Source organism: Sylvia atricapilla, chromosome 8, assembly GCF_009819655.1.
Source record: "Sylvia atricapilla isolate bSylAtr1 chromosome 8, bSylAtr1.pri, whole genome shotgun sequence".
Taxonomy (NCBI): Eukaryota; Metazoa; Chordata; class Aves; order Passeriformes; family Sylviidae; genus Sylvia; species Sylvia atricapilla.
In genome coordinates, this window is record NC_089147.1 from 32,109,123 (window position 1) to 32,131,143 (window position 22,021).

At 53.1% G+C, this 22,021-nt stretch overlaps 3 protein-coding genes across 4 annotated transcripts in view; 2 read left to right on the forward strand and 1 right to left on the reverse strand.

The window, feature by feature from the left end:
• Positions 1-13,671, forward strand: part of PRKG1 (protein kinase cGMP-dependent 1) — a 374,077-nt gene extending 360,406 nt beyond the window's left edge. For both annotated transcript variants that reach the window (XM_066324329.1, XM_066324328.1), the window contains exons 12-18: positions 1,009-1,098; positions 2,838-2,979; positions 4,557-4,720; positions 5,560-5,682; positions 5,779-5,841; positions 6,513-6,579; positions 9,797-13,671. In XM_066324329.1, the coding sequence (XP_066180426.1) occupies positions 1,009-1,098; positions 2,838-2,979; positions 4,557-4,720; positions 5,560-5,682; positions 5,779-5,841; positions 6,513-6,579; positions 9,797-9,895 (748 nt within the window). In that variant the 3' untranslated portion in view covers positions 9,896-13,671. The remainder of the gene's footprint in view (positions 1-1,008; positions 1,099-2,837; positions 2,980-4,556; positions 4,721-5,559; positions 5,683-5,778; positions 5,842-6,512; positions 6,580-9,796) is intronic.
• A1CF (APOBEC1 complementation factor) overlaps positions 1-22,021 on the reverse strand; it is a 503,111-nt gene that overhangs the window by 409,225 nt on the left and 71,865 nt on the right. The gene's annotated exons all lie outside the window — the stretch shown is intronic.
• Positions 16,212-18,287, forward strand: DKK1 (dickkopf WNT signaling pathway inhibitor 1). The gene is made up of 4 exons (XM_066324535.1): positions 16,212-16,434; positions 17,126-17,282; positions 17,361-17,471; positions 18,034-18,287. The coding sequence occupies exons 1-4, from the start codon at positions 16,243-16,245 to the stop codon at positions 18,285-18,287; spliced, it is 714 nt and encodes a 237-aa protein (XP_066180632.1). The 5' UTR covers positions 16,212-16,242.

The following is a 22,021-nucleotide window of genomic DNA, read 5'->3' on the forward strand; positions in this document are numbered from 1 at the left end:
CAACTGGAGCCTGCCACTGCCCGGCTGCCATCCCCTTCAGGATGTGCTGTTGGATCCATAAACATCCCTTGTTACCCAGCCTGGGCCAAATATTCCCCGTGGGCTGTCCCAGCCTCTGGATTTTTGGAAGGCTGAGCTGTTTTGGGATGAGAGGGGAAGTGCGGGGCCAGCCAAGCTGCCATTCCCAGAAATACCCACTCCTAAATAAAACCCGAGCCTCCAAACATTTCTTAATGGAGCCACTGATATTCATGGCTGCTAAATGAAATCCTGCTTCGTTCCCACTCTTCATCCAAAGTGGATGTCTTCCGAAGAAACCAAAACTTGCAGTGTTTTCCTGCTGATCCATCCCACAGCTCTGTCAAAATAATAACTGGGATTAGCAGGGGAGAACTGGAATCTGCAAAACCTACCTGGTTTCATTTCCATCATGTGGTGGCAGCTCTTGAATTTTTAACTCCTGGATTTTTAAGTCCTGGTATTTTTAACTCCCGGGATTTTTAACTCCTAGAATTTTTAACTCCTGGAAACAGCCAGGAATGCAGGAATTGCCCGAGGAGTCGCCCTCAACATTCCTTTCTGCTTCAGAAATTGTTAAAATTATTATCCAAGCAGCTGCAAAGAAGCCTTGCCTGTGTCCACACCCTGCTGGAAGCCTGGATGGATAAAGCCACACGTGGAATAGGAAGTGCAGAAGTAGCTGAACATTAAAATCAAGAAAAAAATAGGAAATCACTGGATTTTTTCACCATAGTTTTTTAATATTATTAAACACATCTATAAATCCAGTTAATGTCATACCAGAAGATCCTGTTGAGCACAGAGCATGGATTTTAGAGCACAGTTCAGAACTTGAGGATGGGTTCAGAAACCGTGGCCAGTCCCTTGAGGCAGTTTTTCCTCCACATTCCTTCCTGGGAGGAAGAGGAAGAGCATTTCAGCTTCCTTAAACTCTGTCAAACCAATGCATTTAGTGCCTTGGCGATGGATTTATTTGTGATTTTTCAGGCTCTACAGGACGTTCAAGGACAGCAAGTACCTGTACATGCTGATGGAGGCCTGCCTGGGGGGAGAGCTCTGGACAATTCTCAGGGACAGGTGAGCTGGGGCTTGTCCTGCAGAGTGGGATGTTTTCAATGTCAGAATTCCAGCTGGAAGGGTTGGAAGGACCTCAAAGCCCATCCAGTGCCACCCCTGCCATGGGCAGGGACACCTCCCACTGTCCCAGGCTGCTCCAAGCCCCAAAGTCCAGCCTGGCCTTGGGCACTGCCAGGGATCCAGGGGCAGCCACAGCTGCTCTGGGCACCCTGTGCCAGGGCCTGCCCACCCTGCCAGGGAACAATTCCTGCCCAATATCCCATCCAGCCCTGCCCTCTGGCACTGGGAAGCCATTCCCTGTCTCTCCATCCCTTGTCCCCAGTCCCTCTCCAGCTCTCCTGGAGCCCCTTTAGGCCCTGGCAGGGCTCTGAGCTCTCCCTGGAGCCTTCTCCTCTCCAGGTGAGCACCCCCAGCTCTCCCAGCCTGGCTCCAGCACTTGGAGCAGCTCCAAGGGCTCCTCTGGATTTGCTCCAGCAGATCCAGGTCCTTTTGATGTCACAGTTTTTAAATCACGATTTCCCATCTCAGAGCTTTTCCCAGCCCTGTGCTTGCAGCCCTCCCTCTGGGAATGTGGATATCAGCTTTCAGCTCTGCCACACAGACACTGATAAATAATATCCATAAATATTTCCAGGTATTTATGGCCCAGCCCGGACTGAGAGCAATGAGCAGGAGGAAATCAAGAGCTGTGCAGGGTCTGTTGGCCCAGATATCCCATATTTACACCAGGGCTGCTGATTCAAGCAGGAATCAAAATCCACACCCTGCCAGGAGCACTGTTCCATCAGGATGCAGCAGTGACCTGGGAAAAAAAATTAGTTAGGAAAGCATGCAGTGCCCAAAACCCCACGGTCCCTGCCTTGGGAGGGCTGGCCTTGGAGTGTTTGGGGCTGCTGGGTGCTCGTGGGATGTGCCCACAGAGCGGGAAAAGATGGAGGGAATTGTAACTCTGGAATAGCCTCATCACTGGAGCAGAATTCCATCGAATTTGGAAAGATTGATCAGAAAGCCAAATTTAAATTGTCTTTGAATTCCCCTGAGCAATTTTTTTTTCTGTAGTTCTTCCTTTTCCCATCAGCTTTTTTTCTCACTGAAACAGGCACTGGAGCAAAGTTAGAAGGTGCTGGGTGGGATTTCTCCTGATCTTTTGTCAGAGCCCGATAATTCCATCTTTATTTCTCTGGGATTTAAACTGAGGTTTTGCTGCCATCTAGCTTAGACACCCTCCTGGTCTCAGCCAGCCCCCAGCAGGCAGGGGGGATGCCTTTGGTTTTCTTTGGAAAACTTCGGAAACAAGGATCCAAAGGTGCAGTTTGGAATTTGCATTAACTCTTCAAGTTCCAGAAGCTGTGATTCTTCTGCCTTTTGTTTCAGTTAGGAACAGGAATACAGATCTTACCTGCACACCTTGGAGGAATTTTAACACTCAAAATCCAAAGTCATAATTAGAAAATAATACCTTTTTGCTTATAAGACAAGGATTTCAACGTTTTATTTCTACATTATAGAATAAACCTTAAAGTAGTTCCAGAAAATTTTTTGAATTTTCCAGTTCAAAAATGGAAATTTAAGTAGATTGACATATAAAGGTGAGTTCAGCAACAGGAACTTTCCAGGTGTTAAAAATTGATTTTTGCTGCGGTGTTAAAATTTTAACAGCAGGATGAATTCCATGGGGAAGGAAACCCCTTCCCAGGGGTTCATCTAATGGCTTCATCCCCTTTTCCCTCCCTTGCCAGGGGGTCATTCGAGGATTCCACGACCAGGTTTTACACGGCATGCGTGGTGGAAGCCTTTGCCTACTTGCATTCCAAAGGGATCATTTATAGGGACCTCAAGCCAGAGAACCTCATTCTGGATCACCGAGGTTATGCCAAGCTGGTGAGTGCCAAAAGAAATCCCCCCCAAACTCCCACAAAGGTCTGGCCAGAGAGAGTCAGGAGCAAAGTCCCCCACAGGGTCCATCAGGGGATGCTGAGAGGAGATCAGGGCTGGTGTTGTCATCACTCACCCAGTGAGTGGGATGTTTTCCCCTCTTCCAGCAGGGCTCAGCGTGTGGCTGAGATGGGAAATGTTGATTTTGGCTCGGGGTTCAGATCCATGCTCCTGGAATGGTGAGAAAAGGGCATCAGGAGAAAGCCACCTGGCTGTCCTGGGCAAAAAGCTGGCCTGTTTGCCCTAGAACTCAGGATGATGCTTTAACTGGTGCCTTGGGAACACTGAGCTGGAACAGAGACTGGGCAGAGCTAGAGAATAAAGCAGATATTTATTGAAAGGCCTTTAGGATACACCTTGGGCAGGACAGGGCCTGACCAGGGCTACACCCAAGGTGGACTCAGAATGATCAAAAAATGGCTGATGGGTCACAAGGTCTCACACTTTTATAAGTTTTGGTCCATTTGCATATTGGGGTTTAATTGTCTCATTCCAGCTCCAGGCTGTGAGGGCCCATCCTTCTTGCTCCTCCCTTCAATCCATCATTGTTTGTGCTTTTGGGGCTGAAAGTTGTCCTTGGTGTGCAGCAGGGAAAGGATTTGTTTTGTGTCCCTGCTCTGTGCAGAGCTGAGTGACACTGACTGTGAGCTCAGAGCTGCACCCCTGGGCAGCACAGAACCTGAAACACACCAAAGATAAAACTTAAGGCATCAAGGAGAGGCACCCTGCATTTTAGGGGTACCCCAAATGGCCTGGTGGGAGCATGGAGAGGGGCAGGAGAGAAGAAATATTTCCCTTAGTGGGAGGTGCTGCAGGGACCTTGAGCTCTTGGGAAGCCACAAGTGAACATCCCAACAGCCAAACTGGGAAGGCACTTGTTCTCCACAAGGAAATTCACTCCTTATGGTGGGAGAGAGAACCAAACTTGGCAGCAGGTGCCTAAATCACAGAATCATGGAATGGTTTAGGTTGGAAGGAGCCTTAAAGCCCATCCAGTGCCACCCCCAGCCATGTGCAGGGACACCTCCCACTGTCCCGGGCTGCTCCAAGCCCCAAAGTCCAGCCTGGCCTTGGGCACTGCCAGGGATCCAGGGGCAGCCACAGCTGCTCTGGGCACCCTGTGCCAGGGCCTGCCCACCCTGCCAGGGAACAATTCCTGCCCAATATCCTATCTAACCCTCCCCTCTCACAGCTTAAAACCATTCCTTGCCCATGTTAATTTTATGTTTAAAAGAAAAAAAAGCAAAATAAGTCAGCCTGAGCTGTGAGTGATGGGAAGTTCTAACCCCCGAGAAATCCTTGGTGCTGGTGTTTGCTTCCCTCATGGGAATTTTCCTGAGGATAGATCAGCAAAAAGGTCACTGTGGTTCCCTGGTCCTGGAACGACCCTCGGTGCTTTAATTAGGAGAAAATTCCCATGGGGAATCCTCCTTTCTGCCTTGCTTCACTTCAAGAGGAGCAGAGCCCATGGCTGACATTCCTTCTGATGCCCTGCCCTGACACTCTCCTGCCCCTTCCCCCAGGTCGATTTTGGCTTTGCAAAGAAAATAGGATTTGGAAAGAAAACATGGACTTTTTGTGGCACCCCGGAGTACGTAGCCCCCGAGATCATCCTGAACAAAGGTCACGACATTTCGGCAGACTACTGGTCCCTGGGAATCCTGATGTATGAGCTCCTGACTGGCAGGTATGGGCATTGAAATTCATCCCAAGATTTCGGCCCCTGTCACCCTGATGAGGCCAGGGCAGGGGCAGGGCTGGGCCAGGGAGCTCCAGGGTTCCTTTTCCATACAAACCATCTTTCTTTTTTGGCTCTGAATGGGCTGAGCGTGATGGGAAAAGAGGAAGAGTTTGGCCCTGAATGGTCTGGAAATTATGGGAGAAGGGGAAGTGTTTGCACTCATCTGGGGAGGTTTGGTCCTGCATGGGCTGAACGTGGTGGGGAAAGGGGAAGGGTTTGGCCCTGCAGGGTTTGCACTCAGCCTCACTGCTGGAAAGGAGGAGGTAGATGGGGCACCATCCATTCCTTGCTGGATTTAATTTGGGCTGTCACTGCTGCTCTTGGCAGTGGCGGCTTCCTGCAGCTGCTTCACCTCATCCCTTGGGAGCTGGGGAATGACCCGTCCCCTCCACCAGCCGATCCTTCGGGGCTGGACACACCCCCTGGCCATGGAAAGCAAATGAATCCCCGCTGGAATCAGGTCCCATCACACAAAGATAAGCCAGGGAATGCTGCCCAGAGCCTCCTGCCTCGGGCTGTTGGGATGAGGCTGCCACGGGAAGAAGAGGTTTAGCATGGAAAACTTCTTTTTTGGTACTTCCCTGCAGCCAACATCCCTGAACTCCAGAGCTCCTTGAGAAATGCTTAGGATCACGGGAAACAAAGCATTCCATCAAAGCATTGACATCTACCTTTTCTCATCTGACTGTACTTTATCAGGCTTCAATGCTTTTTTAAAGACAGTTTTTTTAATGAAAGACAGGGTTTTAATCTTTTTTTTTTTTCCTTCCCTGTGCCTGCTGAAGTCCCCCTTTCTCAGGCCCAGACCCCATGAAGACCTATAACATCATATTAAGGGGAATAGACATGATCGAATTTCCAAAGAAGATTGCCAAAAATGCTGCTAATTTAATTAAAAAACTATGCAGGTAAGTGGATGAAAGAATAAAACAAAAAAGCCTTGATGTTGTTTGCAAAGAAGTGAGCTGGGCAGAGGGATTTAGGATTTGTTATTCATTTTACAGGGACAATCCATCAGAAAGATTAGGGAACTTGAAAAACGGAGTGAAAGATATCCAAAAGCACAAGTAAGTGTCTTCTCCAGCAGCCATCAGCTCCAAGCCCCAGAAAGAGGCATTTCAGACACCTCAATTTTCTCCTAAAAACCACTTCCTATCCATAATGTGAATTCATCCTCCCTTGTGGTCCCATGGGAGGGGTTACATGATGGCTTAGGAGTTTATTGGGATAAGAACAGGTGAGAGACCCATTCCAGGAAGGATTTCTCTCATCCATCTGTGCTGGATCTTCTCCCATCCCCAAAGCACCAGGAAGGGATTGGATGGATATTTTTGTGGGAAGGCTCAGGGCTCATCCACCCACCTCGAGCAAACCAGAGGGAAACCACAAGCAGGATATCCTTGACCATGAAGCTGGGAGTTAACCCAATTCCACAGGGAAAAAGGGAAGTTATGGGTCTCCTGTGGGAGGGCTCTACCCTCTGGAAGGGAAGGAGCAGCTCCCAGGACACCTGCAGCAAGGAATGGTTCCCACCTGAGTGTTGGCAATTCCCACTCGTGTGCTGTCACCACGGGGTTGCTGCACACTCCTCCTTTATGGTCCCCAAAAAAGATGGCAGGAAAAAATTCCCAAGGGATTTGAAGTCAAGGTCTGTGGGAGTGGACACGTGTCGTTGGAGCAATTTTCTTTCCTTGTTGTGCTACACCTGTCTAACCGTTGGCTTCTTCCCTCCCTTCAGATGGTTCGAAGGCTTTAACTGGGAAGGGTTACGGAAAGGGACACTGACACCTCCCATAATCCCAAGTGTAAGTTCTCCTAGCCTCATTTCCTCCTCCACTGCCAGTTCCTCAGGGCTGCTGTGAGCTTTGGGCAGTGGTACATTGGGTTAAGTGGGAATGATGTGCTTTATTTCTTCGGGAGGTGCTTGGAGAAGTCACTTTGGGCACATTCCCGGCTGAGCTTGCTCTCCAGGCAGGCTCTTCCCTGGGAAGGCAGTTTGAGGAGGGCAAAGCCATGGAGAAATCCCCTTCATAGCAGGGGATCCAGGCAGGATCACTCACTCCAGCACATTTCCCTCTCTCTCACCTGCTCCACTTGTTTCTGCATCTCCTTCTCCCATTTCCGTGGAGAGCTGCCGCCACTTCCACCCCTTCCCTCAGCTGTGTCTCCTTCCCTTCTCCTTTATTCCCACTTCCTTTGGAAAGGCAAGTGGGATTTGGATGCCCTCTTCCTCTCCTTTCACACTGACCTTCCCTTCTATGTTCTTTTGTGCCTGTGCCCCTGGTGAAAAGGGCTGTTGATGTTTAACCGGGAGCGGGCGCAGGGACAGCTCCGCTCATTTTCCTTTGCACCAAAGCCATTCCTTTGATGTCTTTGTCAGCCCTCTGCCCTCAAAGCCCCGCTGCAAAGGGAAACCAAACAGGATTAGCTGGCAGAAATTACCTCGGCCCCTTCTGGCCTGTAGCCTCCCCTCCTTGTTCCAGCCTAATCCCTGGGGATCACCGGGAGAATGCCATTAATGGGGCTTTAATTGCACCCCATTGCTCCGTCCCGCAGCTCCTGCAGCAGGGGCAGGCCCAGCTCCGGGGCTGACTCTGCCATCCCAAAGTTTGCTTAGGGAAAGAGCAGGAGGCTTTCCCATCCCCCCTTTTGCCCTGTGGGCTGCAGGAGCTCCCGGAGTCAGTGGGAGAAAGCAGGACTTGGCAAATCTCTCCCATTACAGCTCAGAAATGTTTTAGACATCAAGCTGGGTTTGGTTGGGGGTTTTTGGGTGGGGTTTGTGGTTTTGTTTTGTTTTGTTTTTTTTTTTTTTTTTTTTTTTTTTTCTGTTAAAATCAAGCTACCATCCTGGATAGTTTGGGTTGGAAGGGACACCTTTAAGCTCATCCAGTTCCATCACCTTCCATGGGCAGGGACTATCTCAGGTTGCTCCAAAAGCCCCATTCAGCCTGGCCTTGGACACTTCCAGGGATCCAGGGGCAGCCACAGCTGCTCTGGGCACCCTGTGCTATCCCAGGTTTCTCCAAGCCCTGTCCAAGCTGCCCTTGGCCTATTTTTAATGCCTATTCATTGATCAGCAGGACCACATTTCAAGTCAGGCAATAAAGTCAAGTTGGCTTCTTCACATCCAGTTGCAGTTCCTGCTTTAGGAATGCAGGATGTCCATCCAGCCTGAAAAAAAAAAAAAAATCCAGGATATCTTCCTAACTGGTTTGGGTGAATTTTTAGTTTAGTAGGAGCATTTCTAATAGTGCTCTTACCTCACACGGCAAGGCTGACTGGAATAGATGGGAGCATCCTTCCCTCTTCCAGGGCAGCTCCAGGCCCTAATCCTGGTCCAATCCATCTCATCCTTTCCCTGAGCTCTTGAGAGTAGCAGCTCCTCCAGACCTACTCCTAAGATCCTCTCCAGCCCCAAGAACTGTGAATTTTGTCAACCCCAGAGCTGTCAATCCTGCTCCAGCTCGTTTTCCACATTTTTTTTTTTTTTTTTTTTTTTTTTTTTTTCAAAATCTCAACTGTCAGTCTGAAAAGAGACCCAAAATACAGCTCTGGGGGCAGACATCCATTTTTTCCTTCAATCCACCTCTCCTTGTTATCTGGGAAAGAGCCAGCAGGACTAAACATAGAGATTAATTCCTTTTTCTTTGAGGAAAAAAAAAAGGTTTTTCCAAGTTCTTTAACTCTCATTTCTTACATGGCACTGCCAGTGAGGCAATCAGAGAGCTCTTATTCCACAGGAATTTTGGAAAGATCCCAATTTACAACCTGCTGCTAGGACACTGCTGAGCCTTGATGCCACAGATGGAATCTGTGATTTTACTTTTCCTTAAAAGCTCAGGACTCTTTCAAAGACGAGCTAAGGAAGCAAAGGGTGAAGAAGCCCCAACAAAGGCAACAGATCCAGATAATCCAGAAGAAATTAAAACCACTAACCTATTTTTTTGGGGTGGGTTTATTTTTTCAAAATGGGTCTGGTATTTCATAATCCTGACTTCCCCCAAAACGTGTTCAGCAGCAGGAAAATGCTGATGCCGTTGGGCAGCACAATAAATGTAGAGCTGGAGTTGGAACTCCTGTCTTTTCCCAAGGCTTGCAGCATCATCCAACATCAAATGGGAATCTCAGGAGGGTTAGCAAGGCCAAGGTGGGCTGGGCCAACCCCTGAGATCAATCCAGGCAGGATACTGGGGAAAAAATATTCCTGTGAGGGCAGGCCCTGGCACAGGGTGCCCAGAGCAGCTGTGGCTGCCCCTGGATCCCTGGCAGTGCCCAAGGCCAGGCTGGACTTTGGGGCTTGGAGCAGCCTGGGACAGTGGGAGGTGTCCCTGCCCATGGCTTTAAGGTCTCTTCCCACCCAAATCATTCCAGAATTCTGGGATTTAATGACTGTCAGTTGGCCCCTGGCTCAGGCCCTTCCCAAATGAAATGACTGAAAACTGCAGCAAGTGTTTTCCTGCTCTGGGTAAAGCTTAAAGTATTTTTTCTAGTAAGACTCTCATTGTTTTGGACTGGAGAGTTGGTGGTTTCCTCTTATATTTTTTTTTTCAATTGTCTTGACTTTATCAAGTCCTCACTGTAAGAAAGTTCCCCTCACTGTCACAAAGCAGCAACACCATCAATTCTATAGACAGGGTAAATTTCGAATGTTGTGATTTCCGAAAAAAAGAAATGGGCTTGGCATTCATCCTGGGAAAATGGGTTTCTCTGGAAAGATCCTGAGGTTGAGCAATGTGAAGAAACTTGAAGGCAGCAGGGCTCAGCTCAGCACCCTGGAGCCGTGGTGAGAAATCCTGGGCCTGGAGGAGGCTTTTCCCAAGTCTGTTGTGATAACCTTGTGGCAACAGGGAGGAAAACTCGGGGGAGTAGAGGAGCTGGGGGAAATCCTCCAGCAAAAAAACTATAGGTGCAGCACTTCTCTGGCGTGCTGGGGGCTCTCTGGGATGCCCGTGGCTGTGGGATGAAGAGGGAATGTCAGCACTGGGATGAGCATCCCCTTCTCATCGCTCTTGCCCCCCGCAGGTCGCGTCTCCCACGGACACGAGCAACTTTGACAGCTTCCCAGAGGACAGTGACGAGCCACCCCCTGACGACAACTCAGGATGGGACATAGATTTTTAATGTTATTTCTCTTACCTGCTTCTGCCTTGCTGAGGACAGCTTTTCCTGGGACGTGGCTGCCAGCGGAACGGGAAGACCAGAACTGGGGAGGATTCGTGCTCGGGGTCACCACGATGCCTTGATTGATGCTGCTCCAGTAACTCCAGTGGCATTAGGACTTCTTGCTTAGTGACAATAGTGCTCTCCATGTTTTCTGTTGGAACGTGACCTGGCGTGGGCATGGTGGTCCTGACACAGAGCCTTTCTCTGGCGCAGAACTTCTCTTCTGTCGCCACAGAGATCCTGGCACACTCTTGGTTAGCAGAGTGAGAGATCCATAGAGTAAGAGGCACTTAATTCCAGCTGCTTTTTTCCCCCTAGGATCAATAGTAACTTATGAAGTGCTGCAGCTACTCCAGTGCAGGATTTGGGCTATTCCCGCCCTCCGAGCTCCGCAGGGCAGCGCCGGAGCCCAGGAGGAGCACGGGCAAAGCACTCCCCACCAAGCAGTGGGGAACGTGTCCTTTTCCTTTCCTAGCAGTATTCCCAACGAGACTGAATGTTCCTTCCCTCTTTGTTTTGGAAACATTTTGGCTCAGCCTGGTCAAACAAAAGCACAACTGCTGCAGATGCTGTCGAGGCAGAGTTGGGTTGCTTCCTTCACATGGCAGCACCACCTTTGGGCTTCAGTTCTCCTTTCCCTTGGCACCAATGCGTGCATGGAAAGAGAAAATCATGGAATGAATTCATGGTACATCCACTGATCCATTTCACATCCGCTGATCCATTTCACAGTGCTCCAGTCGCGGTCCTGAGCGAAGCAACGGCGGCCCACCAGTATGATTAGGGATGAAATTAGGGATAACTTTTGACCTTTTTAGGCCCAAAGGGGAAAAACATGAGACCTGTGATGTCCTTTCAAGATGCTACATCCGTCCCTCCTCACCTGGGAAGAAACCTGTCCCCGAACAATCCTGTCAGGAATATGTAGCAGAAGCTCCGTTCTCTCTTTTGATGATTCCGTGTCTCCATGTCTGCATCTCATGAAAACAGAAATCCTGGGCCAGTCTGCTGGCTCTGATGGAACAGTGCCAGTGATCCTGATGCCTCTCCAGGCTAAGGAGCTCCACAGGAAAGCCAGTGGGATTCAATGGGAAATGGATTTTGGAGGATCCCTGTAAGGTCTCCAGCGTGCCAGGTCCACGTGACTGTGTTTAACACAGGGATGGCCAAATCCATATGGAAAAAAGAGCTGAGGAAAACAATCTGATCGGGATATGTGCTCTCCCCTCACTTCTACTGCTTTTCCTTTGCTCGAATTCCCTCCTCTGGTTTATAGGATGCAGCAGAGGGATCCTGCCCTGGGTGCCCATTTGTTCCATATACACAAGACTAGAAGTTTATCCCATTATCCAACAGGAAACATCAGCTTTTGGTCCCTCTGAGAGACCTTGCCCCCAAAAAATCACAGAATCACGGAATGATGGAATGGTTTGGGTTGGAAGGGACCTTAAAGGCCCTCTCATTCCAGCCCCTGCTGTGGGTGAGCAGGTGCTGCTGCCTCCTTTGATCTCAGCTGCCAAGAGCTGACCACGGAAAGATCAAGTCTAGCTGACAAGGACTTTTCCCACATATTATATGGAAAAGGTATGTTTGAGCAGTAAAAAATTCCTTCCTTGATGCTAAGTCCCAACTCTTTTGCATGTTTTTCATTAAAGGATGCAATCAAAAGGGTGTTTTGGCAGCGTGGGCCGTGTCTGTGGTTCAGCACCAGCTGGGTCGCGTGACACCTTTGGAACCAGCCTGTGGCTCTGGAATTCCCTCTCTTTTCCAAAGGGTCACAGTGACTTCTGCTGTTCTTTAACCATTAAAACTTCATTTGCCTTCAAAATCGCAGGGGAAAGGCAGCACCTTGCTGGCTTCTCCACCTTCCTCCAAGGGATGGGCAGCACTGAGGGCCAAGACTGAGCACGAGGGCTATAACATTCACCAGGCATCTTAAACAGGCCTCACAGCCAAATGCTTCCCTCACATCCCCCTGGATTTTCCCTCCATGGGGACAGCTTTCTGTACGAGGAGTTTGTCCCAGGATGGTGGCACCTGATGCAGTTGGCAGACAAGGAGGAGAAAGCACCCACAAGGATTTGGGGATCAGCCTGAAAATGTGACAGGAAGGAGGGTCTAGCATGGGCTGAGAAGTTGGGTTTCTTTCTCCCGTCCCTTTTTTCCCTTGTGCCAGGCATGGGAATTGGCACCTGCAGCGTGCACTGTGCTGAATCTGAGTTTATTTTGATATCAAACTCCTCACTCGACTTCCATGGCTTCTCCTGAGCATTAACACTTTGCATATGTATATGATAAGCCTTCAGTTATAATAATATATTTAAGTTGCTTTATATATATATCTATATATCCACAAGAAGGGATTGCCTCTGTGTTCCCACCTCCTGTCCTTATTTCTTTGTCTCCTTTCCTGATCTATGGGACGACAGCGTTTTTTAGGGAAGGGGGAATCGGCTCCCACATTTCCAGAGGGGGGCTTTGATTGGTGTTGTAGCTTCTCCTCTGGAGCTGCACTGCCCACAGCAAACTCTTCTTCAACAACAGGACCACGAGCAGATATTTCTGTAAATAGGTATTTTCGTGTCGATGTTTTGTGGGTCACACAGAACTTTCTGTTCTTTTTCCAGTTCCATGGCATTATTCCTTCATTTCCTTATTTGTAATGTAACGTTTTTAGGTCGAGGTAGACTTGAATTAATGTCATATTTGTCAGTATGATTAAACTTTCTGTCAGCTGTCCCGTTCACCCGCCCGTCCCATAGTTCTAGAACGTCACTGGCTATCTGGCATTGTTGCAAGTGCCTTAAATCCATGGCATCTTATTTAAAAAAAATTTAAAAAATTAAAAAAAAAAGACAAATTTGGTGTTATGCTGCATGACAGAGACAAACACACCTCAAACTGTCGTCCTTTCTTAGCTTGCTGCGTTTTACAGTTCTTTCTGCTACTGATTTCTAAGCCTTTATTATCTGATCTTGATGAATTACAGAAATGATGACGTCGTTCTCTGATTTCTGTTCAATGTACCAGAGCTGTGTATCTGTTAATGAGATACAGAGTCATTTCTGTGAAATGTATAAATGTGATGTGCGGGTCAAATTAATCTCTGACATCCTAGCAGTCCGTAGACAGGTATTCCTGTTTTGCTAAGCTCTGCAGATCCCACCCATCCATGCTGTCCCCTGCCCACTTTGGGAATCTCCCACCTGGGAAAAATCCACCCCGCCGGCATTTTCCTGACCTAAAACACGCCCCCCCCCGGTGCAAAGGCGAGGCTCGTTTGCACCACTCAAGCAAACAGGATCTGTTCTTTTCCCTGCATCCACGGGGATGAGCCCTGGAAGCTCCTCGGGGCCCCCGGCCCTGACACCGAGACTCGGGCGCTTTTAGGGCTTTCTCAGAAAATGGGGAAATTCCCATTCGGAGTTGCCTCTCCCCGCCGAGTCCCGATTTATTATGCTGGTTTTACCCCAGCCCTTTGTTTTGTACTCTGATTTTCTCTCTCTCCTTCCATGGCAGAGGTTTTGTTTGTCCACGGGCAGATGTCGGTCACGCCCCGGCCATCGGCCGCTTGCACTCTTTGGATGTTGACTGAGGAACTTTGGGTTTGTTTCTTTTTTTTTCTCCATAACCTTCCACGGCTTTTGTTTCACTCTGTACTCCCCCTGCAGCTGTAATTGCCGAGTGCCTGTTGTATACTTTATGAAGTTGAAATAAAAATAATTACTTTTGAACGGCTGTCGGTGGGTTTCTTCCCGAGCAGAGGTCTTCTGGATGGTGGTGAAATGTGGGGGTTATGGGGGTCCTGCTCCCAGAACCGCCTGCCCAGAGCAGCTGTGGCTGCCCCTGGATCCCTGGAAGCGTCCAAGGACGGGCCGGACAGGGTTTGGAACGCCCCGGGAGAGTGGAAGGTCCCTGCCCACGGCAGGAGTGGCACTGGATGGGCTGTAAGGTCCCTCCCGAGTCAACATCGTTCTATGATTTGATGATGACACAGAGGTGAGCAAAAGCCGGGGGAAAGCAGCGACATCCTCTCAGGAGGGGAATAAACCCGGTGGCAGCCCAAGGAGGAGCTGGAAATCATCACGAATCATTTTGCGCGATGCAGCAATCGCAGGTCGGGGTTAATAACGCAATAAAAACCCCGGGGTGACGTGGCCCTCCCCTGAAACCGCCAGGGGAACACCGAGATTTCGGGGCGAGGCTCGGCGCTCGTTATTCCCGGCTAAAATTAGGGAAGGCAGGAAGGGTGGCCGGGCTGTGCCGGGGATGTCGCCGGGCCTTGACTCAGCCGCTGCTGATGACACCTGCCCGCCGCGCTCCCGAAACCTTCCCAGGCAGTTATTAGCCGGGCTTGAGCCCTCCGGGGCTGGAGCAGCTGATGGTGGATACCGGGACAGCGATACCGGGACCGGGAATTGCGGGAATTGCAGCGCCCGCAGTCCCCCACCGCGGGGATTTTTGAGGGCGCTGGGCCGACTCTTCGAATTCTCGTTTAAACCAAGCTGAGGAAAGGAATAAACAATCCGGGTTAATTAACGGGGGTTAAGTTAATTACCAGACGGGGGAAGGGACCGCGATGGCGCGGCGTGGCCGCCAGGGGGCGCTCCGGGGCCGCGCTGCCCCCACGGGGAATGGAGGGAATGGGGAATGGGGAATGGGGGAATGGGGAATTGGGAATGGGGAATTGGGGAATGGGGAATTGGGAATGGGGAGAATGGGGGAATTGGGAATTGGGAATGGGGAACTGGGGAAAGGGGAATGAGAATGGGGGAAGGGGGAATGTGGAATTGGGGAATGGGAAATGGGAATGGGGGAATGGGGAATGGGGGAATGGGAGAATTGGGAATGGGGAATGGGGGAATAGGGAATGGAGGAACTGGGAATGGGGAATTGGGGAATGGGGAAATGCGGGAATTGGGAATGGGGGAACTGAGGAAGGGGAATTGGGGAATGGGGAATTGGGGAATGGGGGAATTGGGGAATGGGGGAATTGGGAATGGGGAATGGGAAATGGGAAATGGGGGAAATGGGAAATGGGGGAATTGGGAATGGGGAATGGGAAATGGGGGAATGGGGGAATTGGGAATGGGGAACTGGGGAATTGGGGAATTGGGGAATGGGGGAATTGGGGGAATTGGGAATTGGGGAATGGGGGAATTGGAGAATTGGGGGAATTGAGGAATGGGGGGAATTGGGGGAATGGGGGAATTGGGGGAATGGGGGAATTGGGGGAATGAGGGAATGGAGGGAATAGAGGGAATTGGGAGGAGATGGGGGAATGGGGAGGGAATGGAGGGGATGAGGGAAAACTGGGGGAATGGGGAGGGAATGGGAAGAATGGAGAAATGGGGAGGGGATGAGGGGAATAGGGGGGAATGGGGAAAATGAGGGGAATGGATGGAATAGGGGAAATCGGGGAATAGGGAGGGAATGGGGGAATGGGGGGTATAGGGGGACTGGGGGAAATGGGGACGAATGGGAATAGAAAGGGAATAGGGGGAATGGGGGAATGGGGAGGGGAATGGAGAGAACGGGGGGAATGGAGGGGAACAGAAAGGGGATGGGGGGGATTGAGAAGGGAGTGGTGGGGGGGGGACGCCTTTGATCTCCCCGCATCAAAGGGCCCAGAGCTCCCCCCCGCCCGGCGCTGCCCCCCGGCCCGGCTGGGGTCAGGGGAGCAGGGGGAGGACACCGCGAGTCCCGTGGCGTGTCCCCGCACAGCGCCCGGCGCGGGGGGATGCGGAGCAGCCCCTCTCCTTTCCTGCAAGGCTGCGCTGGCGCCAGGAAGGACGCGGGGGAGGCGGCGGGGGGAGACTTAGAGGAGACCAAAGCACCGACTCTGCCATCGGGGGAGGCGGGGAGGGGGGGGGGGCTCCCCGCACCCACAGCGGCTCCCACCCACTCTGGGGGGGTTACACAAGGGGGGAGCAAGGTCCCCCCCTTCCCTCTCTCCTCCCGGTCCCCTCTGTCCCGGCTGGAGCCAGCGGCGGCGTCGGGGAGTGCGGAGCATCTGGCCGGGAGTTTGGGCGGGGGGGGCGGCCCCGGGCCTTGCGAAACCCCCTCCCGAGCCGTGTGGGACCCTCGGGGCGGGCTGGGGGCGGTTTGGGGGGCTCACGGGCACAGCCTCCCTTCCCCCGGGAAGGCTTTGAAATCCCAGCCGGCGGGCCCCCCGCCCCGAGGGGGCGGGCAGGAGGCAGCCCCGGGGGTATAAAGGCGGCGGAGGAGCGCAGGAGCCGCTGCTGGCGGCTCGGTGCTGCTGCTCGGGCACACCGCGGGCACGGGAGGGCACGGGAGGCTCCAGCATGCGGGGGCTGGTGGCGCTGCTGGCGGCGCTGAGCTGCGCGGCCCCGGCGGGGCGGGCGGCGGCTCCCGGGGCTGCCCTCAGCTCCAACGCCATCAAGGGACCCCCCCCGGGGGCGGCGGCAGAGGCCAGCGCCGCCCCGGCACCACCGTTCGACGGCAGCAACAAGGCACCGCCGGCCGCCACCCGGCAGGTAGGAGACAGAGGGGATGGGGACAGAGCGGGGATGGGGATGGGGACAGAGCGGGGATGGGGATGGGGATGGGGACACACCCGGGATGGAGATGGGGACGCACAGCGGGGATGGAGGGGACAGAGCGGGGATGGGGGGGACACACTCGGGATGGAGTCGGGGACACACAGCGGAGATGGAGTTAGGGACACAGCGGAGATGGAGACGGGGACACACAGCGGGGATGGAGGGGACAGAGCAGGGATGGAGATGGGGACACACTCGGGATGGAGTCGGGGACACACAGCGGGAATGGAGTTGAGGGACACATTTGGGATGAAGGGTGGGACGCCGTTGATGAGGACACACAGACCGGGGGATGGATTAAGGGGACAGCGGGGATGGAAGGGGTAGAAGAGGGGGGACACGGCGCAGACGGACGGAGGGGCTGCCCGGGGATGGAGAGGGAGACACCGGCCATGGAGGAGGGGACGCACCGGGTGATGGGGACACAGACACACCGAGTGGAGTGAGGGACACCTCGGGGATGGAGACGGCGTCCCGGGGTGGAGGCGGGGAGGAGCACACAGGAGATGGATGGAGCGGACGCGCCGGGGATCGGAGAGGGAGCGTACCGGGGATGGAGCGGGAGGACCCTCGGGCATGGCAGCCCCGGCCCCGCTGATCCCCCCGCCTCCTTTGTGCCCCGCAGCCTTTCCCGTGCGCCGAGGACGAGGACTGCGGCCCCGAGGAGTTCTGCGGGGGTGCGGCCCGCGGCGGGGGGGCCCCGCTGTGCCTCAGCTGCCGGCGGCGCCGCAAGCGCTGCCTGCGCGATGCCATGTGCTGCCCCGGCATGACCTGCAGCAACGGTGAGCGCCGGGGCCGGCCGGGCTGGGGGCCGCGGGAGGGGCCGGGGTCCCAGGCCTGGCTGACAGCTGCCCCCGCAGGTCTCTGCACGGCCCCGGAGCCGCCCCACGCAGCGGCCGAGCCGGAGGACACGGGCACTGAGGCGCTGCCCCGACGGACGCCCGCGCCCGCCTGGCTCCCCACGGCCAAAGGTGAGGGGTCCCGGCTGCTGCCGTCCCGCCTGGTGCTGCCACCCTGTCCTGCTGTCCCCTGGGCACCAGTTCAGGCTGCTCCTCTGCCCTGGGAGCAGTCCGGGATGTCCATCCTGCACCTCAGTCCCCCGTGGGATCAGTCTGGGGTGCCCACTCTGTCCCGGTGTCCCCACATGGGATCAGTCCGGGATGCCTTTCCTGCTCCACCAGCCCCCACGGGGGGCGTCGGTCTGGGGTGTCCCTTTCCCCTGTCCCCTGTGGGGTCAGTCCGGGATGTCCCTTTCCCCTGTCCCCTGTGGGGTCGGTCCGGGATGTCCCTTTCCCCTGTCCCCTGTGGGGTCGGTCTGGAGTGTCCCTTTCCCCTGTCCCCTGTGGGGTGGGGTGGGTGCGGGCTGTCCCCCACAGACCCCAGAAGACACCCCCGGGATGCCCACCGTGCCCGTGGGGCGGCTCGGGATGCTCCCCGCGCCCCGTGGGATCGATCAGGGCGGGATGCCCACCCCGCGCCCGGAGCTGTCCCGGAGCCCGCCTGAGCATCCGTCCCCTCGCTGTCCCCACGCAGGAGAGGAGGGCGACTTCTGCCTGCGCTCGTCGGACTGCGCGGCCGGGCTGTGCTGCGCCCGCCACTTCTGGTCCAAGATCTGCAAGCCGGTGCTGCGGGAGGGGCAGGTGTGCACCCGGCACCGGCGGAAAGGCGCCCACGGCCTGGAGATCTTCCAGCGCTGCCCGTGCTCCGAGGGGCTGGCGTGTCGCCTGCAGCGGGAGCAGGGCCCCGCGGACCCGGCCCGCCTGCACACCTGCCAGCCCGTGCCCTGAGCCCGCGGCCGGCCCTCGCACCCACACACGCTCCGCCGGAGCCAAGGCTGTTTCTCAAGGGAACTACTCCGAAAGCGACTTCTTGCAGTACGTTACTGTGTTGTGAATACTCGAGCTGGCACTTAGCTGTACATAACGCCGGGACTTTTCAGTGACTTTTTAAACGAGTTCGATTTTTTTTTTTTGTTTTTGGTTTTTGTTTTTGGTTTTTGGTTTTGTCATCTCTTCAAGCCGTGGCTGTGACTTTGTACACACACTGGGTTTTGCGTTCTGCCTCGAAGGGATGCCGCCGTCTGCGTGCGAACGAATAATAATAATAATTAATAATTATAATTATAATAATAAACCTCTTTCAATTCACCCTGCGCTGCCTCCACGTCCCTCCCTGTCCCTGCGGGAAGGAGGGAGGATGTTCGCGGGGGGAACAGAGACACGGGTGGGGAGTTCATCCCCGGCACCCCACGGGCGAGGCCGCTGGCTTGGCTCCTGCAGCCGCTTTTGAGGAATTCCCTGGTGGCCACCGACGCCCTCTGGCCATCGAGGCGACGAGAGGGAGCGCGGCTGGGGCTCTGGGAAGGGCACGTGGAGGTAGAATCCCTCTCCCTGGTTTTGGGAGGGAGGAAGGATCACCCAGGGGCTGTGTTGGACCAACCACGGCCGCTGCAGCTCTCCACCGCTCGCTCCTTGCTCCGTGCACAATAAAGATTTATTTTTCCCTCCGCTTCGTTCCTGTGCCTCTTCAGCCTTTTGGGGTGGCTCGGAGGGAGGAAAAGCTGCGAGCACACATTTTTTTTCCCCCCTCCTTTAGCTGCCCCTTCTGTTTCGGGTGGTTGTGTGCGGGGCTGCAGGTGCAGTGCTGCCCTCAGCCTCCCCTGCAACCTGGGCAAGGGCTTTGGGGTGCAAAATCACCGTGGAGCCTCCCCTGCCCACCCCAAAAAGGCTTTGTACCTCAGCCCAAACCCAGCACGTGCCTGGCGGGCTCCGAGGGCACCGAGCATCCCTGAAAAATGCTGCCTGATGGTGGGTGTTGGGTGCCTCTGGGGTGGTGCCGCCTCTTTAGGGCGTTTATTTCCCTAGAGAACACGGGATTGTGGAATTCCAGCCCCACTGCGGCTCCGGCAGGTGCTGAACCGAGGCCACAGGCGCAGAAAATGTAAAGGAGGGAGAACAGCCCCAGGGAGAGGCAAACTTTCCAAGGATCATTCCCGGCTTCCTTCCAGCTCTGGAACTGACTTAGAACAGCCCAAACTCCCCCAGACTGGAGGGTAAACCCCTGATGGTCCTTAAAACACCTAAACCCACCCTTTAGAGCCTCTCTTGAGCAGCTTTTGCTGGAGCCACAGCACGAGCAGCCCCTGAGAGAGTTCCTGACTCAGAGGCTGGAGTTCAGTGCTTGAATCGTCATACAAGGCTGGGAAAATTAAAAAAAAAAAAAAAAAAACAAAACCAAATAAAAAAAAAACCCAAAAACCCCCCCAAACAAACCACAGTTTAAAGTACTTTCAAAAGCTATACTTAAAAAAAAAAAAATAAAAAAAAAAAAAAAAGATTGCACAACATCCACTCCATGCATAATGATGTAATTATTTTATTATCATGATAATGTTATGGCCCACTAAGAGTCAGTGGCACCGGGGCAATGAGGGGACCGGGCTGTGAAAAACTGCAGGGACCTGGCTAAGAAAAGCATCAGGAGCTGTTCAGCTGGGTTCAGATCTGCCAGGAACAGCGTAATAGTTCATCCCAAGGACGCTTAAATCGCTGTCATTGGGGTCAGGGATTTTTCTCCGGAGAGTGAGAGGGACCAGCCCAGCTTCGACACCTCTGCGGGCAGAGAAAAATACTCCGGTGGGACATTAAATACCATTTCTTGTCCTCTTTGGTACCTCTTTGTCCTCCACCCTCTTTTGCTTTGTTCAGGTTGACCATCTCCACGCCTGTCCTTGCATTAATCAAAAATGCTTCTTGAGCCCTTGACATTCTTCACTTTCCTAGTCTGGAGAAGGAAAAAAAAAAAAAAAAAAAAAAAAAAAAAAAAAAAAAAAAAAAAAGGTATTTTTAGCAGCCATTCCGAGGCAAGAGGAGCTCAGGTCAGCACTGGTTGTATCTGTGTCCCGTGGTCTGTGCCCAGCAGGGTGGATGCCACCACAGACATCTCCAGAATAATTAACTTCATGGATAGATTCCACACAAACGATGGGGTTTTATGGGTTTTATTCCCTCCTCTCCTCCCTTACCACGTCTGCAAGTCAGGATCTCTTCCCATTTCTGACCGTTTGGGACTTTCAGGGTTTGTTCTTTAGGTAAATCCGAGAAGCTGGATATAGTGAATCCAAGAAATTTGATCTAGTAATATCCCTTAGGGAAAAAAACAAAAACAAAAACAAAAACAAAAACATGAGAGTCTCACCCTGTGTCCGTTAAGATGAAACAAAAGCTGCTCTTGAGGGGAGGGATTTTCAGGCTTCCCTTGGCCCTGCCCATCGTTCTGTCCCCAAAACCTAAACCCAGTTGAGGTCTGCATCATCCTGGGAAGTCAAAATACCCCTCTGACAGCTCGGGAATGGGGATAAAAAGCCCCTGAAACGTGGTCCCAGGAGGGAGAAGCAAAGGCTGCTCATGCCCCCCTTTCCCGGGGAGAGGCGCTGGCAGGGAGCAGTGGGATTCCCTGGGGAATAAGCAGGTGGCATCACCTTGGTCCCTCCTGGATCCTTCCCCTCAGTGACAGATTCTCCTTATCAGAAATGCCTGAATTAATCCCTTGCGGGCCCCAAACCAACCCAACAACCATAACAACGACGACCAAAAGGCTTGTGGGAAGAAGAAAAATGTAAAAACTCGGGTGATTAAAAACATGGGATGTGTGGAGCCTCTGAGTCTGGGCTGGTTGGTGTGTCCAGTGTGGATCTCCTGCTCCCATCCAGAGGGAGAAACGCCGGGCTCCAACTCCTGACACACAGACCAGTGACCCCTGCCGGGAAAGGCATCTCGGGATGTGCTTCCTCACCATCCTCCTCCTCTCGAAGGGAATTTTCCCTCCAAAAAGTCAGGAAAGCCCTAAGCAAGAGGGGAGCCAACAAAAGAAGCAGGTTTTGATGGATGGAGAGCTTTGGCACCTCTGGAGTACCCGCTGCTCCTGTTTTTAGTGCTGGAAGAGCTCCAACAGAGCTCTGTGAAGTTCAAGATTTAATATTGACTATCTAGAAATCTGTAAAGCAGCCTCCTGTGATGGCTCCTGCTGGAAAAGGGACACCTCCCACTGTCCCAGGCTGCTCCAAGCCCCAAAGTCCAGCCTGGCCTTGGGCACTGCCAGGGATCCAGGGGCAGCCACAGCTGCTCTGGGCACCCTGTGCCAGGGCCTGCCCACCCTGCCAGGGAACAATTCCTGCCCAGTATCCCATCCAGCCCTGCCCTCTGGCACTGGGAAGCCATTCCCTGTGTCCTGTCCCTCCATTCCTTGTCCCCAGTCCCTCTCCCCCTCTCCTGGAGCCCCTTCAGGCGTGGAAAGGGCTCCTCAGCTAAGGATGAGACGAGGGTAGAAATCCTGAGTGGAATTTACACTGGAAGCTGTGTATGGAAAGCAATTTGAGCCCTCAGGAAAAGTGATTGTTTTCTACAGGGACGAAGAAAAAGGGTTTGTCCCTCTCCTGGAGCCCCTTTAGGTGCTCCAAGGGGCTCTGGGCTCTTCCAGCCCTTTCTGGGGTCCCAGAATATATATATTGGTATTGTCCACC